Genomic DNA, 22,967 nt, shown 5'->3' with positions numbered 1-22,967 from the left:
AGGTATACAGGGGTCTAATCTTAATTGGTTTAGAAACTATTTAACAGATAGGCAACAATTTGTTTGTATTGATTCTACCAAATCCACTCTTCGCGAAATTAAACTTGGCTTGCCACAAGGATCAATACTTGGCCCAATTATGTTTCTTATTTTTATTAATGATTTACCCAAATCTACTCTATTATATACTTTGCTTTTTTGTGATGACACTACACTTCTTGCATCTGGGCCTAATCTAGCAGATTTAGTTTCATTTGTAAATTCAGAACTGCAAAAAGTCTCTACTTGGTTTCGCACTAACAAAATGTCTCTTCATCCCTTAAAAACAAAGTTTACTATTTTCCATCCCTCCCCTCATCTAATTCCATGGAATGAAATAAATATTTATATTAATGAAAATAATATTGACTGTCCTTCCCCCAATGAGCAACTTATTAAAAAATTAGAATATGTAAATCATGAATCAGATATACCTGCTATAAAATTTCTTGGGGTTTACTTTGATCCAGCCCTAACTTTTAAGTACCATGTTAAACAACTAAATGCTAAGCTTTCAAAATCACTTTTTGTTTTACGAAGATGTCAAAAAATATTAAACCCTGAAGCAATGCGATCCTTATATTGTTCAACTTTTCATTGTCATTTAATCTATGGAATTATAGCATATTCTTCAACATATGATAGTCTTATTAATGATGTCTTTAAACAGCAGAAGAAAGCTATTCGATGTATTTCTAATGCTAAATATAATTCACATACAGGATCGCTGTTTAAAAGATGGGGTATTTTGCCATTTCCTGCTCTAATAGACTATTTTAAATTAAACTTTATGTATCTTTATTTAAAAGGTTTGCAGCCTAAATCATTCAGGATAGATAATTATTGGACTTTGAATCGAGACAGAAATGTTCCTTATGCTTTAAGAACTCAAGCTGACTTTGCTATACCATTTTCCAGACTTTCCCTAATTTCTAGATTGCCTTTTATTTCTCTACCAAAAACATGGAATAATTATGCAGGAATTTTGAAAGATCTAAAAAATAAGCCAAATTTTAATTTATTTAAACAACACTTGAAAAAAACAATGGTTGAAAATATTGAAACAAACTGCTACAGACTTCTTTGCCATATTTGCCATTTAAATGCAATTTGAACTATTGTTGGTTGGAATGCTGCCATTATTCTATAATTTTATTATTCTGTGATCAAAAAATATTAGAATGCAAAAATTGCCAGGTTTTAAACATACTACAACGCCGTACATTTCCTTTCTTTTTTTCTTTCTTTCTTTTTTTGAACTACATGCTCCATTTACTTTTTTATTTTTTTTAAAAAGAAATACAAATTTTTTTTTCTTATGATATTTAACTTTCATCTCATTTTTATTTTATTGTATTATATTCTTAACAGGGCTTGATCTCTTTTTACCGCATGATCACAGTGTTATTGTTTAATAATTCACTTTATACTAAAAAATTTACACATTGTGTTTTCCGTTAGGTCCTGCCACTAGGCAACATATTTGATATTTCTTGTGTATTAAAATAAATAAAATAAAATAAAACTATATAAACAATATACCTATGTAAATATTCGTATCATATAATTGTGTTTTAATATGTTGACTGAAATAAATATTTTGATTTTGATTTTGATTTGATAAAAGACGCGAACTGAAGATATCTACCAAATTATACAAAACATAACCAAAAACTTAAAAACCTGTATTTCAGGGATAACTATTGCATAACAGCATAATATATTAAAGTTTTCTTGATTGAAGATTAAGATTTTAATAAGTACTAAACTAAAAAATAAGCTTTACAAAGGATTCGGGATGGTTTTAGGCTATATGCTTTAGATTTAATGAATGGTTTTAGGCAATTTTTCTGCCTCCTGTCTACCACTTTGTATACAAAGCTCACTAGATGCAAGGGCGTACATTAAAAAATAAGGAGCATTATGAAAAATAACATTAAATGAATTATTCGTTTTTGCAAATAGGATAAAATATACTGACATAAAGAGATACAGGCTGATATATGTACTAACATAGGAGAGTAAAGGAGAATACAGATAGACAGACACCAAAACTATAGATTTATAGATGTATAAATAGACAGATAGAAAGTTAGATAGATAGATATACATGTCCAACAGCTGATCTCTGCTTTATGACATCAGTTCCAAATAGCAGGGTATAATCATCAGTATGGAATTATAGATAGATAGACAGACATACAGAGATATAGATAAATAGATATACCTGTCCAACAGCTGATCTTTGCTTGATGACGTCAGTACCAAATAGCAAGGTATAATCGTCTGTATGGCAAGAACGAATCATTTCAAGGGAACCTATCTCTGACACCTACAAAATAGAAATAAAAAAAAATCATAATTTCAAAACTTAAGCTGTTTGTCAAAATAACTTTATATGCAACTAACTGCCAAACCGCTTGCAGTACATTAATATATTCTGAATTAAAAGGTCTGAATAAAACAAGAAATAGTGAAGTACTTAACATTTTAAAGAACCCTTTAGACGTTTCAATTCCAGTTCTATGTTCTATTGGTTTGTAGATAGAGACTGTGCTGCCAGCCGTTTGTCAGCTAGCTACATTTAAAGTTATTTTATATAAACTATGACCTTGTAATTTTTAATGTTAAATATTTCATTTCAAAATCCCTTATTTGGAAAAATAGTTTTTTTATGCATTACTGTCAAGGGTAATTTTTAGTTTTTGTGCGAATATTAACACTTGTGGATAAAAAAGTAATTAAATTAGGCGATATTATTGTTTTTAATTTAAGTGATGTAATATTTGTGTTACCAATACCCAAGGCTCTAAAGGGATAAAACATTGGACGATAAATTCATACACATTCCCAATGATAGTGAACAAAATAATACCTTCTTAATAGAAACGTTTGAACACCAAAGGCTAATGAACAAATCAATACTTAAACAAAAATTAAAAGTACCTTATGAATTTTGAAAAAAACTTCTGGTACCTGTTGACAATTTTGTAGTATTCCAGTCTCCATGAGGTGGGCTAGTATCACCTGCAACCTAAATTATGGATATATTAATTATCATTAATTAAAATCCACTAGGGGCACGTTTGAGGAAGTCGACCCATCCTCCCCTAAAACAGTTATAAACCTTCCGTGGACCTATGAGTAGCTATATTGTACCATGTCAGTTCAGTTGGCGAGATACTTCGATATCTTCTATATAAGGATTACGCTTTTTAGTACCTATTAATGCACCCTTAAAGCACCCTTAACCCTTTCGTTACACGAACTTTTTATGGAAGTCATAGCTGAGCAAGATAATGAGTAGTAGAGTCTGTTTTAGGCCAAAGCATTAAACATACAACATTAAATGTCATTCATCTGACATAGCAGCAATGGGTACAACTGCTAACGTCTTTAGTTATGACTCTACTTAAATTACTATTAGTTTTATTCTAAGCTCTAGGGGCTCTGAAAAATTTCTAACTTTAAGTGCATTAATGTACATAGAATATTTATTTTTCTCTCCTAAATTAATTTGAGTACAACTATAATTATAGTTTTAAGTGGTTCTTCAATAATTTTTTATTTGATCATTTTGTACTTTTGAATTGTAAATCAGCTGCTTAAGTTTTAATCCTTAAATAAGTAACAGGTTGTCTGTCAATCTATCTGTGTAACATAGGATCTTTTTTTAACCGCTGAACCAATATGGTTCTCTTATTAAGTGAAGCTTCTCATAAGTCCAGAGATGGGTTATAACTATTTTGGCGGAGAATACCTCCACCCTCCTAATTCCCCTCCCTTCCAACACTTTCAGTTCCCCTATAGGACTCTAGGGGTCAAGGACGTTCCAGTGGGGGGGGGGGATAAAAAGGGTGATTACCCCCCCCCAAAAAAAAAACAAATTCCCCCACCCCCTTACAAAAATTTTACCCCCCCCCCCAAATAAAAAAGCTTGGACGTGCCTGCTAGGGGTGTACCCACTAGTATAAATTTATTTTGTAAGGGTCGTCTAGTATAACAGATTTGTATTTTTTCGCACAAAAAATAACGTTTTCCAGTATTGCGTCAAAACCAATTGATATCCGGCGGATTAGAGCCGGTTCTTAGCCACGCTGAAAAATTATGTATCGTATTATATCCAGTTTTCTATGAATATAATCATGTACAATCAAACATAATATTAAAACCAGTTTTGTTGTTAGCAAGTGCCTTCGGCATCTCGGGGCTTACAAAATTGGTTTTAATCTTATAATTTTACATTTTTATATCTGCGAAAAGCTGTTAATAATACGATGCGATAAAAAACTATTTTTACCTTTCAGGATTTTCCGGGTGTATTTTCTTATTTTCACAAATACATTGATGCTTTAACATTGACACATCAAATCCAAGGCCTAAATATTATAAAGTAAAAGAATAGAGGGGGCATGGTCAATATGTAACTCTGCCCACAGGTTGGGGACCATGTCCCGACTTGGTATTTGATCTTTGAAATCAGCTAATAGCGTCGGAAATATAAACACAGACGAGTACTTAAAAGAACAGAAAGCAAAATTTTTAAAAAAATACATTAGATCACCCCCATGAAATCTTTATACACTTCATTTTTTCCCTCCTAAAATAAAAAGCTTTAGAAATTTAATAGGGTTTGGTCCAGACAGATAGATAGATAAATAGCTAGATAGATAAATAGATAGATAGATAAATAGATAGATAGATAAATAGATAGATAGATAAATAGATAGATAGACAAATGGATTTATTATTACTTGGATCTTACACAAGATTATCATATGTAACATGTAGCTGGTAAAAATAACGATCCCCCCCTCAAATCCCTTTACTCTAACCCCTCCCATTGTACTGGATGATGGACTGACCAATAAGTGATGTCCAACCTAACTTGACGACATTTTTTAACCTCTCATAATATGCACGTATATTCTGTATCCATTGATAGACTGACAAATAGATAGATAGATAGATGAAAGAATACCTGTTTTTCCACTAGAATTATTGATTGAATTCTTTGAGGTTGAAAAATCCATGATTTGATCCTGCAAATAAACATATTGATTTTACAATTATATATTATGGATTTTCTGTTCAGAAATTAAAAACATTTGTATTTTTACTAAAACTTATCAACAAATTATTAAAACAATCTATCAATACAATTCAACCTAACCTAAGGGTGTTTTAATAACCACAGGCTCTTACAAGATATTAGATAAAGTTGTAAGGTTTTGTTTATTTGTTAAGATCTCGAACCATTAAACCGATTGAGTATTCATAATAGGAGAGCCTCGTATAGGTCCTGAGAATGAGCTCATATTATTTTTTTTATAAAATTTTATAAATTTTATAAAATTTAGGAGTTAGGTTCGTTTTTTTCGTCTCTCCTCTAGAGAGCCCCTAGAGGCTATGGGTTTAACCGCTAGAATTGTAAAATTTAAGAAAAATCACAATTAAAAATAAGAAATAATTACAATTTAAGACTTAATCGTAGATATGCTACTTTCATACAATCATAAATAACATCTCATATGAATCTCACTGTACTTATAAGATTACAACAGGGGTTTTAAATCGATAAGACAATTCTTTTACCTGAACAAGGGAAGATGAAGAGACACCATTTGTTGCCAGCGGAGAGGTACCTAAATTTTAAAACAAATCAAAGACGTTAAAAAGCAAGACGATAAAATAAAAAAATAGAGCAACAATAATATCCTTCAACATAAAGTAAGGTTTTTTTCAGTCTGTAGCTTAAGATATCAAAAACTGCTGAACTGATTGGTTTCTCCATTTTAGGAAAGGTTCTCGTAGGTCCTTGGATGAGTTTAGGCTACTTTATTTTTAGATTCAAGTAGTGATTTTGGACACAATACAATCTTTCCCGATTTTGTATTAATTTTGCAGAACATGATTCCAGTTACGTCATATTTTTCTTTACCGAAAAAGGGAAGGGGGGAAGAAAAAAAGAAATGGGAGAAAAGGGGGTTTTCCCCATCTCTCTTGGAGAGATTTTCTTCTCCCCTTCCCTTTTCCGGGAAAGAAAAATATGACGTAACTGGAATCGTGTTCCGCAAAATTAATACAAAATCGGGAAAGATTGTATTGTGTCGTGATTTTGGCTATCTCTTCGCCCTTTGCATACTAAGCTCCTAGATGCTAGGGTCGCATCCACTAGTGAAGTTAAAAAGCAAGAATAAAACAAATAGCGCAAGTATAACCGAATTGATGGAACAAGGATATACTGCATGGAAAACAGAAGGCCAGACTAAACAAACAAATATAAAGAAATAATTCCTATTATATTTTTTAGAAATCTGAATAAATTGTATCTTATTGTTACAGGAATCATCATGCAAAATTTGAAGACTATTTTGAATGCCTAAATCAATGATTTAAGAAATCTTTTTGCTGTACAGATATGCTTCTTCTTTACAGTGAAGTTACATATACATAGGTCCAGGGAAGGTTTATACTTATTTTTAGGGAGAGTACCACTACCCTCCCTAGAGTAATTGCAAAGAAAAGAATTGCATTTTTTTGTTCTTTTTTAACTATCTCAATTTAAAACTTTATACACAATTTTAAAAAATTGTTAAATTTTGTATAAAAATTTAAATATTTTGCTAATGTATTTTCATATGTTCTTATAAGAGCTTTAATTTCCAGTTTAATTTGGTTTATCCTACTTAGCTCAGCTTAGGTTTTCATTCAAAAACAAGTAAAAAATCATTCATTGTTCTTCTACTTATCTATCTATCTATCTATCTATCTATCTATCTATCTATCTATCTATCTATCTATCTATCTATCTATCTATCTATCTATCTATCTATCTATCTATCTATCTATCTATCTATCTATCTATCTATCTATCTATCTATCTATCTATCTATCTATCTATCTATCTATCTATCTATCTATCTATCTATCTATCTATCTATCTATCTATCTATCTATCTATCTATCTATCTATCTATCTATCTATCTATCTATCTATCTATCTATCTATCTATCTATCTATCTATCTATCTATCTATCTATCTATCTATCTATCTATCTATCTATCTATCTATCTATCTATCTATCTATCTATCTATCTATCTATCTATCTATCTATCTATCTATCTATCTATCTATCTATCTATCTATCTATCTATCTATCTATCTATCTATCTATCTATCTATCTATCTATCTATCTATCTATCTATCTATCTATCTATCTATCTATCTATCTATCTATCTATCTATCTATCTATCTATCTATCTATCTATCTATCTATCTATCTATCTATCTATCTATCTATCTATCTATCTATCTATCTATCTATCTATCTATCTATCTATCTATCTATCTATCTATCTATCTATCTATCTATCTATCTATCTATCTATCTATCTATCTATCTATCTATCTATCTATCTATCTATCTATCTATCTATCTATCTATCTATCTATCTATCTATCTATCTATCTATCTATCTATCTATCTATCTATCTATCTATCTATCTATCTATCTATCTATCTATCTATCTATCTATCTATCTATCTATCTATCTATCTATCTATCTATCTATCTATCTATCTATCTATCTATCTATCTATCTATCTATCTATCTATCTATCTATCTATCTATCTATCTATCTATCTATCTATCTATCTATCTATCTATCTATCTATCTATCTATCTATCTATCTATCTATAATACCTGAAGCAAGATGAAACTGTCTTAGAAACAATTTGTGCTCCTGGGCCACATTCTAAAAATATATTTCATGTTAAAATTTTCCAGTATATCTTCGAAACTGATTAATATCCGTTGGATAAGAACCGGTTCTCATCTACACTAAATAATGATAAAATCAAGTATCATATCGTAATATATCTAGATTTCTATAAATATAAAATTGTACAATAATAACATTAAAACCAGTTTTGTTAACCCGTTCCTTCGGCATTTTGAGTTTAACAAACTGGTTTTAATGTTAAAATTGTACATTTTTATATCCGCAGAAAGCTGCGATAAATAACTAAACTATAACTTTTAGATCAAAAAATGACTTTTTAATCTGCATATATTGGTTCAAGTTTTTTTGCTTTTTCTAAATAGTATTTTCGGATCATGGAAAGATGCTGTGAGTATTGGTGCAAAAAATGGGGACAAATTTTAAATTGATTTGACGGGGCTGTTTATTTACGTCACAAGTGAAGGGAAAGAAAAGGGAAGGAGGAAAGAAACCCCCTAGAAAAGAGATGGGGGTATTACGTCACACGCCAAAACAATTTGAAATTTGTCCCCATTTTTTGCACCAATACTCACAGCATCTCATGGAAAGAAAACGAATTAGATGGTCTCGTCGTATCTTCACAGTAGCTTTTGATATGAAATTGGCCCGCAGTTTTAGAGACCCCCCAGGGGCTAGAAAGAGTAGAAAAGCTACTGTAAAAATACGACAAAACTCGCTACTTCGTTTTCTTTAAGTTTTGAATTATCCAAAATTTTATTTTCTTATTAGAGCCACCTTGACTTTAATCAAGCATTTGATCATAAATAGCCATTTTAAGTAATCGAATTCGAAGTATACAAATAATAATTTATGTAATTTTAAATGCTAATTCTTTCATTTTTTGATGGTATTCAACCCTCAAAAAAAAATGCCTAAAACCCCTTTTATGACGTGTAGATATATCGTCGTTCTACTATATATTAAAAAAGATATCTAATATTCAAAGTCCAGGGCAACAATGAATCCATTGTCTTATCCCCACCCATATACCTGTTTTTACCTTTTTCTAAGACAGACAGACGGGCAGACATACAGACGGAAAGACAGACAAAACGACGGACATATACGCTGAATGCAATTAAAATATTTACCTTTGCTAAGCTTAAATCTTGTTCAATTTGACTGCCTGAGCTTCCCATTCTAAAATAAAATAAATTAATAGGCGATTTCACTCAAAGTACCTTGTTGAACACGGATAAGCCCCCCATCTTATCTTTAAGTAAAATATTAATAAGTGGGGTGGGTAGTTTTTTGTCTGTGTTAATAAAGATAAAGGTTAAACTTTTTAAAATGAATCTTTCCATTTCCGTTGGATTAAAACCTGCTTTATGCAATACTTAATAATAATATTTCGTATCGCATTATAAAGATAAAATAAAAAAAAATATAATCCCTATTGTGTTGGGCCTGGCCTCCAGCCCTTCGAAACAATAAAACTGAAAATCATTTTATGATTTTTTTTTCATTTTACTATCTGCGGAAAATGTTTATAATTCGATGTGTTAAAAAAAAATATTTGCAAAAAAAATCTTTCGAGTCTCTATCACCTACTTTTTAAAACAATTCTACTAAAAAAATATATTAAAGATTTTAAATTATAAAAGTTCTTAAAAATACCATTTCTAAAAGAACATTTATCTACGTCAAATATTAATATTATGTACGTAGATTTGTAATAAAGAAATTTCTTTTCATACATCTTGAACTCTTTATTTTTATTTAATACGAACTAAAATTAAAACTAGTTTAAAAGAATTAAAAACATGACTATAGTTTTTTAATCTAAGCAAACTACCTATAGATTTAGAAAAAATGCTAAATTTTCTCGGCTGATATAAGAAAATATTTCTCAAACTAAATGTCATTCATTATATTCTTTATTTGGTACGTCGGTCTGTCGATCAAGCTTGTACAGACAGAAATTCTTATTTTTTTGTAAAGGTTTCGTGGTTTTATTTATGACAGCTGAATTTCTGCCCTTAAACTTACTTTTTCCGTTTGTCTATCCATGTTTTTACTTATTGTTGTTATTGTATTACTCACCTTAGATCAGTAGAATCCTCCTCCATTACTTCTTCCAATGGTCTAAAAATGTAAACAAGCTAAATAATGAAATACGAATTTGAAGATGCTTAATAGATTCATCTATCTTAATAATATAGGGACGTAGTAGCTTAGTTGTATCACGCGACTTCCTCTGGTTGTTATTGAATGGTTTAAATACTTAATAATAGTCACGTACAAAATATCAAGCTCTTCTGTGGAGAGCGTCATTCATTACTGTGACTTAATTTGGGACACCTGCCATACTCTGCGAGGGTGAGGTAATAAAGAGATAAATATCTCTCTATCTATACATATATCTATCTACTTACTTGTTTAACAGTGATCTTGTCAGTCTGTCTCTCTCCAATTTGCTCTGAAAAAAGATATCAATAAATTTATATCATTCAAAGTAACGCAATGTCTGTTTGTTTGTTTACTAATAAGTAGCTTATCACTGGACCAATTGTCTTGCTTTTTGGGAATTTTTTTCATTTTCTGGGAGGTGGGACACTATATTTTATACTAAAATTTTGGAAATTTTAATTGGTAGATTTGATCAAGAAAAAAGTTAAATTTGACAAAATTATTGAGCTTCAAAGATAAAAACAACATGCCATTAAGCATTAAAAAAAACTAATTTGGAAGATTTTTTCTGCGCATTTTTATCAATGATATATTTTTTATTAGAATATTATTTAGGTATATTTTATGATTTACACTTTGATTCTATGAAAATATCTCCTTTGATATTAAATATTGCACCTACACATTTATTGTAGGGATTGGGACCAGAGAGAGAGGGGATAATGGGCTGTTTATTACACTAGTCCCCAAAGTTTTATAATAACATTTTCTTAATCGTTGGCTTTACAACTTTGGGGACTTTAGTGAATTTTAATTGGGTGTTACATTAAGTGCTCAAACGCTTCAACCAACAGTTTTAATCTAATGAAGGGGTAATTTTGTATTTCATCATTGGGGATGTACATAAATTTATCGGCCATTGTCTTATCCCTTTGTCTTGGAAGCCCTATCGGTGCTTAGTTATTAGTAATGCGTCCGTATTAGGCTAATTCATTTACCATTCTTTAAAATATTAATTTTACGCATGTCAGGGATCTTAAGGGATAAGACAATAGATTATTAATTAGGATAGAACAGTCTTAATGTAGAAGTTTGAACCAACCAACTAATGTTAAACGCGTTTATAAAACTTTGGGTACCAGTATAATTCACAGTCCAATGTCCTCAAACTTTCTTATCTATGTAAACCTGTAAGATATTAAATAACAAAGATACCCTCCCCAAAAAGAAGTTATAAACCTACCCAGGACCTATGAAAAGCTTCACTGTAAAGAAGGACCATATCAGTCCATTGATTAGTGATTTCCTTAAGTACACACAGACATATACCTAATCTACCTACCTAATTGGCTATCTAGCTATCTTATCTATCTATCTATATAAACCTGTTGGTAGTCATATTGATTGTCATCAACGGATCTCTTTTCCGCCAGTGATTTCTCTATGAGATGTTTCCTCAGCGGTAGTATCGCTGTAGAATGGGACCGTCCAAAGAAATGTTTGTTTGTTCTATGTACGTTTGTTATTCATTAATGGATGTTTTTGGAACATTTTTTGAAGCTTTGGCTAGAAGATTTTTTTGGGTATAGTTCCTTTCGTAACAAGTTCCTTTAAGGGGCGTTTTGTCGTTTTTTAACATTAGCTTTTCTCCTATTTCTTGCCACTGCAGGGGGCTCTAACCCTGCGGGTCAATCACCTAACCTAACCTTAAATAACTTATCAAAAGCTACTGTGAAAAACGACGAAACGCCACGAAAAGGACTATACACGATTTTTGTATCAAAAAAGTAACGTACTATATTTATTGTATAGTCTTATTATTAATTTTCCAAATGATCTATTAAAGCTTCTACTTTTTAGGCCTAGCCATCCCCCTTTACAGACAGAAAGATTGGACAGACAGATGAAGATAGATAGATATAGAGACAGACAAATGAAGATAGATAGACAGAAACATAGAAAATGAAGATAGATAGACAGAAAGACAGATAGATAGCTAGATAAAAACAAAGATACACAATTGATAAATCATTTTTAAAAATGAATAAATTCCTAGATTGAGGTCCCCGTATGGGGGGTGAGGATCTATTTCTCCCATCTAAACTTGATGGTATGTTTGGTAGAGATCTAAAAATAATAAAAGTTAATTATCGCGTCGTATTATAGAGCTTTCCGCGGATTTTAAAATGGTCATAACACGAAAAGATTTATTTAATTTATAAAAAGCATTTACATTATCTTATCTTAGACAAAATGACAGGATGTATGTTTCTGTATTGAGGATCTCGCTAACCGCTGGACCGATATGGTTCTCCATTGTAGGTAACCTTCTCATGGGTTGTGGAAAGATATTTTTTTTCAAGATCCAATGAAAGATATATCGCCCATTGAAAATAATACCAAAAGCTTTTTTTTCCTTTTTTTAAAAACTAAACTAAAATTTAAAGAGGAGGGTCGACTCCTCCCATCCCTCAAGTGCCCCTAGAATCCCCAGGGGCGTAGCCATTATTGTATTTATCATTTAATAATAAGCATTATATAAATTTGACTTATTTCGAGAAAATAAAATTATCTATAATACAAAGTAGAACGATGTTTGTCTGTCTGTTTGTCTGTTTGTTTGTTTGTAGCGAAGGATCTCGCTAACCGCTGAACCGATCGGGTTCACCATTACAGGATAGCTTCTCATAGGTACCGGGAAGGTTTATAACTATTTTCTTGGGGGGTGGGACACCCCCAACCCCCCCCAAAAAATTAAAAATACCCCTCCAAAAAAAAAATTTTCTTCTTAAAACTATAATTAAAATAGTGGGGTCGACTACCCCCCCCCCCCTGAAAAAAAAAATTCCCACCCTCCCTCAGAGAATTTTTTTTTTAAATTAATTTTTTAAAATCTAAATTACGAAAAATTAGTTTGACTAAACCTCTAGAGGCTAGGGGCGAAGCCGCTAGTTTTACATAAGATATTAAAATGTAGGTTTTTAATAAAATATTTAATGCGCATTAATTGAATACAAATGTATACAGAAATAAAAATTTCTTTTATAAATATTTTCTTATTAAACTTAAACCAGGATTAAAATTTTTATTAAAAATGTCATTATTATTAAAACTTTCTTTTTATTATTTAATAACTACATTATATAATAGATTTTTACGTATCAGAATATCTACTATGTTTATTCGTAGCGGCTACGCCCCTAGATGCCTCTAGGAGCCCTTGAGTTAGAGGGGGGTGTACCGTATCTCAATTTAAATTTTAGCTTTAAAAGAAAATTTTTAGGGGGGTAGGAGTATCAAAGATGTGATTTTTCTTGGAAGGGTGGAGGTACCCCCTCAAAATAGTTTTATCTTAAATTGGATCAATAACAAGCTTCTATGTAAGGTAATACTAAATCGGTCCTTCGGTAAAAACATACAAATATCCTGTTACTTTTGTAGACTGTTTTTATTATTTTTTTGTCTATAAATTTGTCTATCGTTACTATTAAATCATCCTATCTAGTTCTCTATCTATCTATTTATTGTTCTATACCTGGATGATGAGTTGGCTGTAATAGAAACAGGCTGAAATCTACTGGAAGCTGCTGTTTTTATAATTATCTATCTATCTATCAAATTCTCTATCTATTGTTTTATACCTGGATGATGAATTGGCTGTAAGAGGAACAGACTGATGTCTACTGGAGGCTGTCTGTCTGTTTGTCTAGTTCTCTATCTATCTATCTATCTATCTATCTATCTATCTATCTATCTATCTATCTATCTACCTATCTATCTATCTATCTATTCTACTATACCTGGATGATGAGTTGGATGTTAGAGGAACAGGCTGATGTCTGCTGGAGGCTGTCTGTCTGTTTGTTTAGTTCTCTATCTATCTACCTATCTATCTATCTATCTACCTATCTATCTATCTATCTATTCTTCTATACCTAGATGATGAGTTGGCTGTAAGAGGAACAGGCTGATGTCTGCTGGAGGCTGTCTGTTTTTCTAGCTATCTACCTATCTATCTAACTATTTATCTAGTTCTCTATCTATATATCCATCTATACCTGGATGATGAGTTGGATGTTAGAGGAACAGGCTGATGTCTGCTGGAGGCTGTCTGTCTGTTTGTTTAGTTCTCTATCTATCTATCTATCTATCTATCTACCTATCTATCTATCTATCTATTCTTCTATACCTAGATGATGAGTTGGCTGTAAGAGGAACAGGCTGATGTCTGCTGGAGGCTGTCTGTCTGTTTTTCTAGCTATCTACCTATCTATTTAACTATTTATCTAGTTCTCTATCTATATATCCATCTATACCTGGATGATGAGTTGGCTGTAAGAGGAACAGGCTGATGTCTGCTGGAGGATCCGGCCATTCCGTTCTCTATTGTTGGCGAGAATCTGAATAAAATCTATTAAAAACCTATGGTCTTTAAAAAGAAGATTCTAAATTGACATTTTTAATGTTTTTTTTCAGGTCAAAAAAGATGACAATTGACAAAGCTCTGAAATCAAGTAGTAGACCAACGAATATGAACACTTGTCGAGTGTCAAAACTTAATAATGTTTTACATTGTTGTTCTAGGATCATTGTTTCACAAATTAATCATGTTTTAAATAAACGTATGGTAAAAATTATAGCAAAAAGAGCTAACCGTACAGACGGACGAAATGCCTTAATTATAGAAAAGCTTATTTCTAAAATGTGTGACAGACTGAGGATTATCACCTGTAGGGTGGCTGCATGGTTGTGTGGGGGGCAGAGCTGGTTCCCGCGCCCCCAATCACTTTCAGGGGACTTCCTGTCCCCTTGGCGTGGGAGGCCATAACCATCGAGATGGGGGAGGAGGGAGATCCAGGCTCGGGGGAGGAGTGACGACCACCCTGAAAAAAAAATGAAGTCAAAGGGGGGTAATATAAATTATTAGTAAAGAATCTATTTATCTGTCAGTTGTCTGTCTTTTTGTATGTCTTTTTATCTGTCTGTCTGTTTATAAATCTGTATGTCTGTAATTTTGAAATTCTGTCTGTCTTTATGTCTGTTTGTATGTTTGTCTGTCTGCTTTTCTCTTTGTCTGTGTGTCTGTCTATATTTCTGTTTCTTTTCTATCTGTTGTCTGTATGTCCATCTATCTATCCATCTATCTATCTGTCTGATTATCTATCTATCTATCTACCTGATTATGAAGGAGGGCTATGCCAACAGAAGATTGAGGGGAAGGAGTACTGTCATCGCTTCCATAATATTCAGGTACTGAAAACAAATTCGAAGATTTAAATAAAATATTTGGAAGATTTTTAAAATTTAATCAACATAAGAAATGTAGGGATGAAGTAGGGAACATTGGACTGCAAATTGTTCTAGTCTCCAAATTGTTTTTATAACTCAATTTATCATGCAGTTGTTTCAAAATTTACTTTTTTAAGCTAAAGAATAATTATTAACCCTTAAATTTTCACTTTGATTGTGCGATCTTTGTTTATGAATACAGTTATATATTGAAATAAATTGGAAACAAATGTATATTGTTCGTTTGTTTCTTGCCTTAGGTAAGGTTAGGTTAGGTTATCTTGGATACTGGGTAGCCCAGTAGGGTTAGGGCACTGCAAGTATAGACCCCTATGGTTTTGGCTCCCCTTAGGGAAATAAAACTAACACTCTCTTATCATTTCAAAATAAATAGGGGGAGATTCTATGCTCGCAAGGCACAATAAATAAAGCACTGATTATCCTTACCAAGTTTAAGTTGATTGCTGACTTGTCTGGAGTAGGGACCAGCACTACGCTCTCCTGCTCCCCGTCTAGATAGATAGTTAGTTAAATAGATAGATATATAGATAGATAATAAATAGATATTATTTTTCTTGTTAAAATTCAAAAATAACCTGTAAAACTTTGGTAAAGAAATTATAATGTGAATGTATATTATTACCATTTGCGTCAAAATGTTATGTATATATTATAGTTTCTATTTTATAGATGTTATCAAAAATGTATCAACTAAGAACATGCAATAATACAAGGGGGAAAAGGGATAGGTGAAAAACTATTTCGTATAATATTTTAAAGATTTTCAAAGGCAAAGCTACTCTATAATTTACTGTTTGTCTGTCCTCCAGCTCTGAGGAAAATATGATTCAGATTTTCTTAGCTGCTTTTCAAGATAGAAGGCAGAAATATTTTGGGGAGATTCCTTATAAAAATGTTCATACAGAATATACTAAACTTAGTCCGTCATGCTATAAAAATACAAATATTAAAACATACAAAAAGGTTTCGGGAGTTAAAAAAAAAAAAAAAGTTTATTTATGACCCCTGAACATCTTTTATAACTCAATTTGTCTATTTGTTTTTTTGTTATACAGTTTATCAAAATGAAACTAAAAACTGGTTTTCATTTTTCATTTGATATCCGCGTAAAGCTGTCTATATTACGATGCGACAAATCACTATTCTTTCTTTCTAACTTTTCCTTTTTCTATGTATAAAACCAACACAGTACAAAGAAAGTAACACGATCATGTAAATTTTTTTCTCGTATTCATTCGAATCCGGTGGATAGGAACCGGTTCTCATCCATACGAAAAAACTATGTCTATCATCTTATTATAAACCGCTTTCTACGAATATAAAAATGTACAATCATAAGGTTAAAACCAGTTTTTTTAGCCCGTGCCTTAACTATTCTAGAAATTATGTAAAATATATTTTTTCCAGCTTGGCTTTGAAGCCGTTTACTATCCGCTGGATTAGAACAGGTTCTCAGCCATACTGAAAAATCATGCACAGCATCGTATTACAGACAACTAATACGCGGCGATAAAAGGCTAATCTTTATTAAAAAAGAAAAACTAACCATAATAAGATGTAAAAATATGATATATAGTTTTTAAGTAGGTAATTAATGTGTAAGATTATTATAAGTAAGTAATACTAAGTAATTAGTTCTTATACTTATGTATATTGTATATACAGAAATATTATATTCATTGAATCTTAATTGGGTTGAAGAAACATGCAGTTTGAAACCATAATTTTAATCTTAAGAAGTTGTTATTTAATTCAACATAATTTGAAGGTGAGGAGTTATATCAATTTATCGTCCATTGTGTTTATCCCTTAAGATATTTTTTATGCAGTAGCGTGCACAGCGATTTAACAGGGGTGTGTGAAACAATTAGGGGGTGAAAAAACGGGAAAAGCAGACAATCTCAATTTCAATTTTAAGGAGTATGTTGATATGACAAGTTGACAACCCCCTAACTTACACCAATGGATTTATTATTACTTAAACTTTATACCAGATTATCATGTACTCTAATAAAGTGATACATCCAGCTGGTCAAAAATCCTCCCCCTTTACCCCATCCCATTCCCTCCTGCTGGATGAACGACCTGACCAATAAATGAGGTCCAAATTTAAATTGACTACAATTTTCCCCTTTGTCAATATATCCACGTATATTCTATAACCATTGATGTTCACCTGTTTTTAATCTTGAGCAGGTTTGATTCTTATACCCCCACTCCACCTTATTCACACCATTGCCTCCCCTCCTACTGGATGAACGAACTGAACAATAAATGTATACCTGTTTTTAATCTTGAGCAGGTTTGATTCTGACTGAACCTTTCTCAGCATGGAAGGAGGGGCGGGGGGAGGCGTGGCTGTGCTTGTCATGGGGATACCTAGACATATAGATAGACAGATAGTAAGATAGATAGATAGATAGTGAATCTTTCTCAGCATGGAGGAAGGGGCGGGGGGAGGCGTAGCTGTGCTTGTCATGGGAATACCTAGAAATATAGATAGACAGATAGTAAGATAGATAGATAGATAGTGAATCTTTCTCAGCATGGAGGGGGCGGGGGGAGGCATGGCTGTGCTTGTCATGGGGATACCTAGACATATAGATAGATAGATAGATAGATAGATAGATAGATAGATAGATAGATAGTTAGGTAGGTAATACCTACAGAAAGATAGGTTTTAATTTTAGATATGCTACTAATCTATGAATAAATTATAAAATAGCTAAAATTTAGTAAAAAAAATATAAATAAAAGAATTACAAAATTGAAAATATATCATTTACAAGAAAACAAGGATGAATCTAAACAAAGCAACGAACCTCTTTGGGTGTGCTTTTTTTCACAGGGAGGAAGGGGACATTGGGCTGTTTATTACACTAGTCCCTAAAGTTTTACAGTAACGTTTTCTTATTCGTTGGCTTAACAACAGTGAGGGACTCTTTTTTTATTTGTTGGTTCATTAAGTTGAGTGTCCAAACGTTATAACCACTACTTGTAATCTACACAGGGCGTAAAGTTGTGTATCATCATTGGGGATGTAAACCTTTTTATCGACCATTGTCTTCGACTTTAGATCCCTTGTTTTTTGAGCAATTGGTGATTTCTTTTTATTTTACCATTATACTTCTAAATCTTTTTTTGTGAAAGATCAAAAGTCTAACGACAAATAAACCACACTAAATGAGTAGCTACACATGTAAAAATATATGTCAATTGATTATAGGGAAAATTATATTTTTGCTTTTACAAAGAATTTGAATATTTTTTTATCAAACCAATGAAACCCTCAAAAATGCATTTGGTGTTTGTTTTATAAATCGGGTAATTTTTAAATGTCAAACCTAACACCCCCCCCTCAAAAAAAAAACATAGGAAAGGGGTATATTAACTACTCACATGAAAATTTTATCCCAGGAATGAAAATTTTGGGGAGGTAAAACAAGTTTTACTTATATTTTTGCTTGCTTCGCAGCTATGATATAAAATTGTTAATCTGATTTCTTACAAATATTTGTAAACTAGTGAATGGGTGGTGCAGACACCACCTAAAAAATTATATTATATTGACTTATCCCTGAATATTAACCTTTTTTCTTTCATTGTCTTATCCCTGGATATAACCTTTTTCTTCCAATGTCCTATCCCTGAATATTAATATCTTTCTATCTCTCTCTCTCTCTCTCTCTCTCTCCTTCTCTCTCTAAATTTTAAGATACTACACATAAAGATTACTACGACTTTAGTTTCGTTTTTTCATCATTTTTTAAAGATTAAATGTCCCTCTCTCTCACTTCTTTTCTTCCGTATTTTTTTATTTCATCATTTTATTTAAAACCATATCTATAATTTTGCCTCTCTTTTAAAAAAATGTTTTGGGATCCTAATATTTTTTATTTCTAATTATCGTCCTGAAAGGGTTAAAATGTTTAGTTAAATCTTAAATTTTAGTTTAATATCTGAACATATTACGGACGCGTCGCTAGTATCAAATTATGCTAAAAGTAAGTTTTCTTTGATTTACTATTTTATAAATTAAAATGTTCTATTTAATGAATAGAAATTTAATACTTTGATATAATTCAAATTGCAACATGAAATAAAAAAATGAATTTATTCTTCATAGAGTAAAATAATGGGTCTTATTGTTCTGGCCAATGAGAGTTTATTATGGATTATTGGAGCACTATAAGTATTAAACACTCTACTATTGGAAGACTCGAGCTCATATATAGACGTTTATTTTCTATATAGATCTGTCATGGATCTTGATGCAATAAAAAGGCCGTTTTGTAAATGTTAAAAATTGGTAGATTTCATTAAATAAAAGTTATCGCAAACATACTTAGTAAATAATGTAGGTAAAGAATTAATAGAATATTAATCTGTAATATTCATGTACATATGTATATTTTTATTTTATTTTTCCTTATTTTAATATTTTAGTAGCGAAGCTACTCTATAATTAGAAATATCCGTCCCTCAGTCCGTCCGCAAGAAATAACTAGTGTGAAACGTGAATTGCTATTTAAGATAGACGACAGGAATAATTTTGTGAATATTTTCTGTACTAATGAGCAACTAGTATACATATAATTTACTTGATCCGTTGGACTGTCGGTTATGTTACACAAAAATAATACATATTCTATGCCCAAAGGTTTTGTGATTTCATATATTTTTTGTCGAGAATGAATATCTGCTCTGTAGTTCGCTAAATATGAATGTTGTCATCCTTGTTGACTTTATAAATTAACTAGCGGCTTCGCCCCTAGCCTCTAGGGGCTTTGACCCAAGAGGTGATCAAAAAATTTTTTTTGGCGAAATTCGTAAAAGGACCAAGGAAATCTTCATAAAAAAAAAAAAAATGGGGGGGGATTTTTTTTTTTTTTTGGGGGGGGGGGGGTGTCCCACCCCCCAAGAAAATAGCCTAAAACCACCACTGGACCAGTAGGTATATTCCCTGAAGAGTAGAATCCAATCGGTTCAGTGGTTACCGAGATCTTAAGGGACGGACAGACAGACAGACAGACAGACGGACAGACATCATTCTACTTTGTATTATAGATAGGATTAAACGCAGAAAGACTAGATAAAAATTCCAAGGTTTTGGTGTGGATTAATATCTCTAAAATGATTCTCCGATTAATCCTATGTTACAGATATGCGTCTTATAGGTTCAGGAAAGTTAATTGGTTAACTACTGCTGCAATGTCAAGTGCGTCTTAATTTCTGATTTTACTTGGAACTTAGGTATAGAAAACAAGCAAAATAATATTTGGTGGGTAGATAAAAATGTTGTCTGTGTGTAGCGAAAGATCTCGCTAACCTCTGAACTGATATGGCTCTTTTTTTTACAATAAAGCTTCAGGTCCTGGGAAGGTTATGGTGGGAAGGAGTCTAGACTTCGAAACGTCATACGAAAGACATTAAAAGTTGCATCTACTGCAGCAATGTCAAGCGCATGATGATTTCTGATTACACACAGGAATAAGGTATAGCCAACAAGCAAAATAATATTTGGGGGGCAGATAAAAAATGTCGTCAATTCTAAGTTAGGCCCTCCAACGATAGCTGAAAATCACGTATAGGTTTCGTGATTTTTTTTCCGAATTAAGGTTTCCCACGGAGGCCGTCTATTATTGGATTTGAGTCTGAACCTAAACGGCATACTAGAGACGTTAAAAATTGTATCTACAGCTGAGGTGGATTCTTTAAAAAATTTGCCCAACTAAGCGATTAGTTAGGCAAATTTTTTTTAAGAATCCACCTCTGTAATGTCAAGCGGGTGGTAATTACTGATCATACCTGTCCGGAGGTTTCCCATTGAGGCCGCCGCATCCTTCAGCTTTCTCTGCAGGATAACTTCCTGGAGCCGTCTTTTTACCTGGAATAATAGATAGATACATAGATAGATAGATAGATCAAGCAATATATAGATAGTTGAAATAATTTAGATTCCTCTGTAGGAAACCTCCTGGAGCCGTCTTTTTACCTGGACTATGGATAGATAGGTATATAGATAGATAGATAGATGGATAGATAGATAGATAGATAGATAGATAGATAGATAGATAGATAGATAGATAGATAGATAGATAGATAGATAGATAGATAGATAGATAGATAGATAGATAGATAGATAGATAGATAGATAGATAGATAGATAGATAGATAGATAGATAGATAGATAGATAGATAGATAGATAGATAGATAGATAGATGGATAGATAGATAGATAATTTAGCTTTCTCTGCAGGATAACTTTTTACTTGGAATAATAGATAGATGAATAGATAGATGAATAGATAGATAGATAAATAGATAGATAGATAAATATATAGATAGATGGATATAAAAATTTAAAGACAGATAGATGGAAAGATAGATAGATGGTTAGAAAGATAGATGGAAAGCCATATAGGTGGAATTACATATACATTGATAGAAAGATAAATACTTTAGATATATATGATGGATAGTATTAGATAGCTACTTATTTCTTGATGCAAAAATTTTATTGAAATTTAAAGCGAATTTTAATATGCGAGACTAAATTAAATCAAATTTAATATTTTTCATCTAAAAATAAAACCCAAAAATAAAGTTCTCACAATTTTGAAAATAGATTTTTAATTCTTTGGAAAAAATAAATGAAATTCAGGGAAACAAGGATGACAACATCCATAAAAGCGAAGCACTGAAACGGTAGGACAAACGGACATTAACACTTGTATAGTATCTGAACTGAATAATCAGAATTTAAGAGTATAAGAGCCAAAGCAAAATTGTAAGTAAATTTGTTGAAAAGCTGCTTGAAGCAGGATAATGTTTATGGACATACTTAAATTTTTTGACTTAATTATAGAGTTGCTTCGCTTATAATATTGTTCTTTGTTGTCCCAGGAATCAATATACCAAAAATCAGATCAAACGGATAATTAGAACACTTGAAAATTTGTTGTTAAAAAAGGAGAAAAATCAACATGTCTAAAATGGACGTACGGACATTCTGGTAATGATTATAGAGTTGCTACGCTTTCTAAATCGTACCCAACTACTACAGAAATCATCATGCAAAGTTTGAAATCGATAGGACAATTCTAACATACCTAAATTAACGAACAAAAGCTATCTATCTCGGACGGACGGACGGACGGACGTACGGACCGACCCTAATTATAGAAAAGCTTCGCTTTTAAAAAGATATATACAGTAAAGTTTTATTTTAATGATTTTCAAAAGAGAAGGGGCTCTGTATTCGTTTAAAGAGAAGGGGTAGAAAAATATCTTAAAACAATCCGAAAAGACTGGAAATAAAATAGCCTGAATCCCTACCAGAACCTATATTAAGCATAGAGAACACAATCGGTTCAGTAGTTATTGAGATCTTGAGCTTCAGACAAAAAAACTTACTGCTTCTTGTAAAAGGATTATTGTTATGATAACGATTCACTATAAAGAAGTATCTTAAAAACAAAGCAATAATTAATAATAAATTAAGATTAAAGCATTATTACCTATTTTTGGGGGGGAAGATTAAGCATAATTTAGCATGTAGACTGACAGACAGAAGTAAAGACAGAAGGACAGACAGACAGAGAGAAGGACAGACAGAAGAACAGAAAGACAGACAGATAGATAGAAGGACAGAAAGACAGACAGGAGGACAGACAGAAGGTCAGACAGACAGACA

At 31.8% G+C, this 22,967-nt stretch overlaps 1 protein-coding gene across 1 annotated transcript in view; it reads right to left on the bottom strand.

Moving 5' to 3' along the window:
• LOC145306358 (uncharacterized) overlaps positions 1–22,967 on the bottom strand; it is a 50,226-nt gene that overhangs the window by 22,047 nt on the left and 5,212 nt on the right. Inside the window, exons 5-21 of the mRNA XM_080148447.1 lie at positions 21,080–21,158; positions 17,554–17,650; positions 15,698–15,762; positions 15,138–15,214; positions 14,690–14,844; positions 14,278–14,361; positions 11,978–12,088; positions 11,347–11,470; positions 10,207–10,250; positions 9,875–9,916; positions 8,923–8,971; positions 7,753–7,804; positions 5,635–5,684; positions 5,021–5,081; positions 4,340–4,418; positions 3,016–3,073; positions 2,267–2,371 (exon numbers count right to left, since the gene is read on the bottom strand). Of these exons, the coding sequence (XP_080004573.1) occupies positions 2,267–2,371; positions 3,016–3,073; positions 4,340–4,418; positions 5,021–5,081; positions 5,635–5,684; positions 7,753–7,804; positions 8,923–8,971; positions 9,875–9,916; positions 10,207–10,250; positions 11,347–11,470; positions 11,978–12,088; positions 14,278–14,361; positions 14,690–14,844; positions 15,138–15,214; positions 15,698–15,762; positions 17,554–17,650; positions 21,080–21,158 (1,332 nt within the window). The remainder of the gene's footprint in view (positions 1–2,266; positions 2,372–3,015; positions 3,074–4,339; positions 4,419–5,020; positions 5,082–5,634; positions 5,685–7,752; positions 7,805–8,922; positions 8,972–9,874; positions 9,917–10,206; positions 10,251–11,346; positions 11,471–11,977; positions 12,089–14,277; positions 14,362–14,689; positions 14,845–15,137; positions 15,215–15,697; positions 15,763–17,553; positions 17,651–21,079; positions 21,159–22,967) is intronic.

Source organism: Acartia tonsa, chromosome 14, assembly GCF_053477335.1.
Source record: "Acartia tonsa isolate MP-2025a chromosome 14, ASM5347733v1, whole genome shotgun sequence".
Lineage (NCBI taxonomy): Eukaryota > Metazoa > Arthropoda > Copepoda > Calanoida > Acartiidae > Acartia > Acartia tonsa.
The sequence above is the reverse complement of the archived record's forward strand: the minus strand, read 5'-3'. Positions and strand labels throughout refer to the sequence as shown.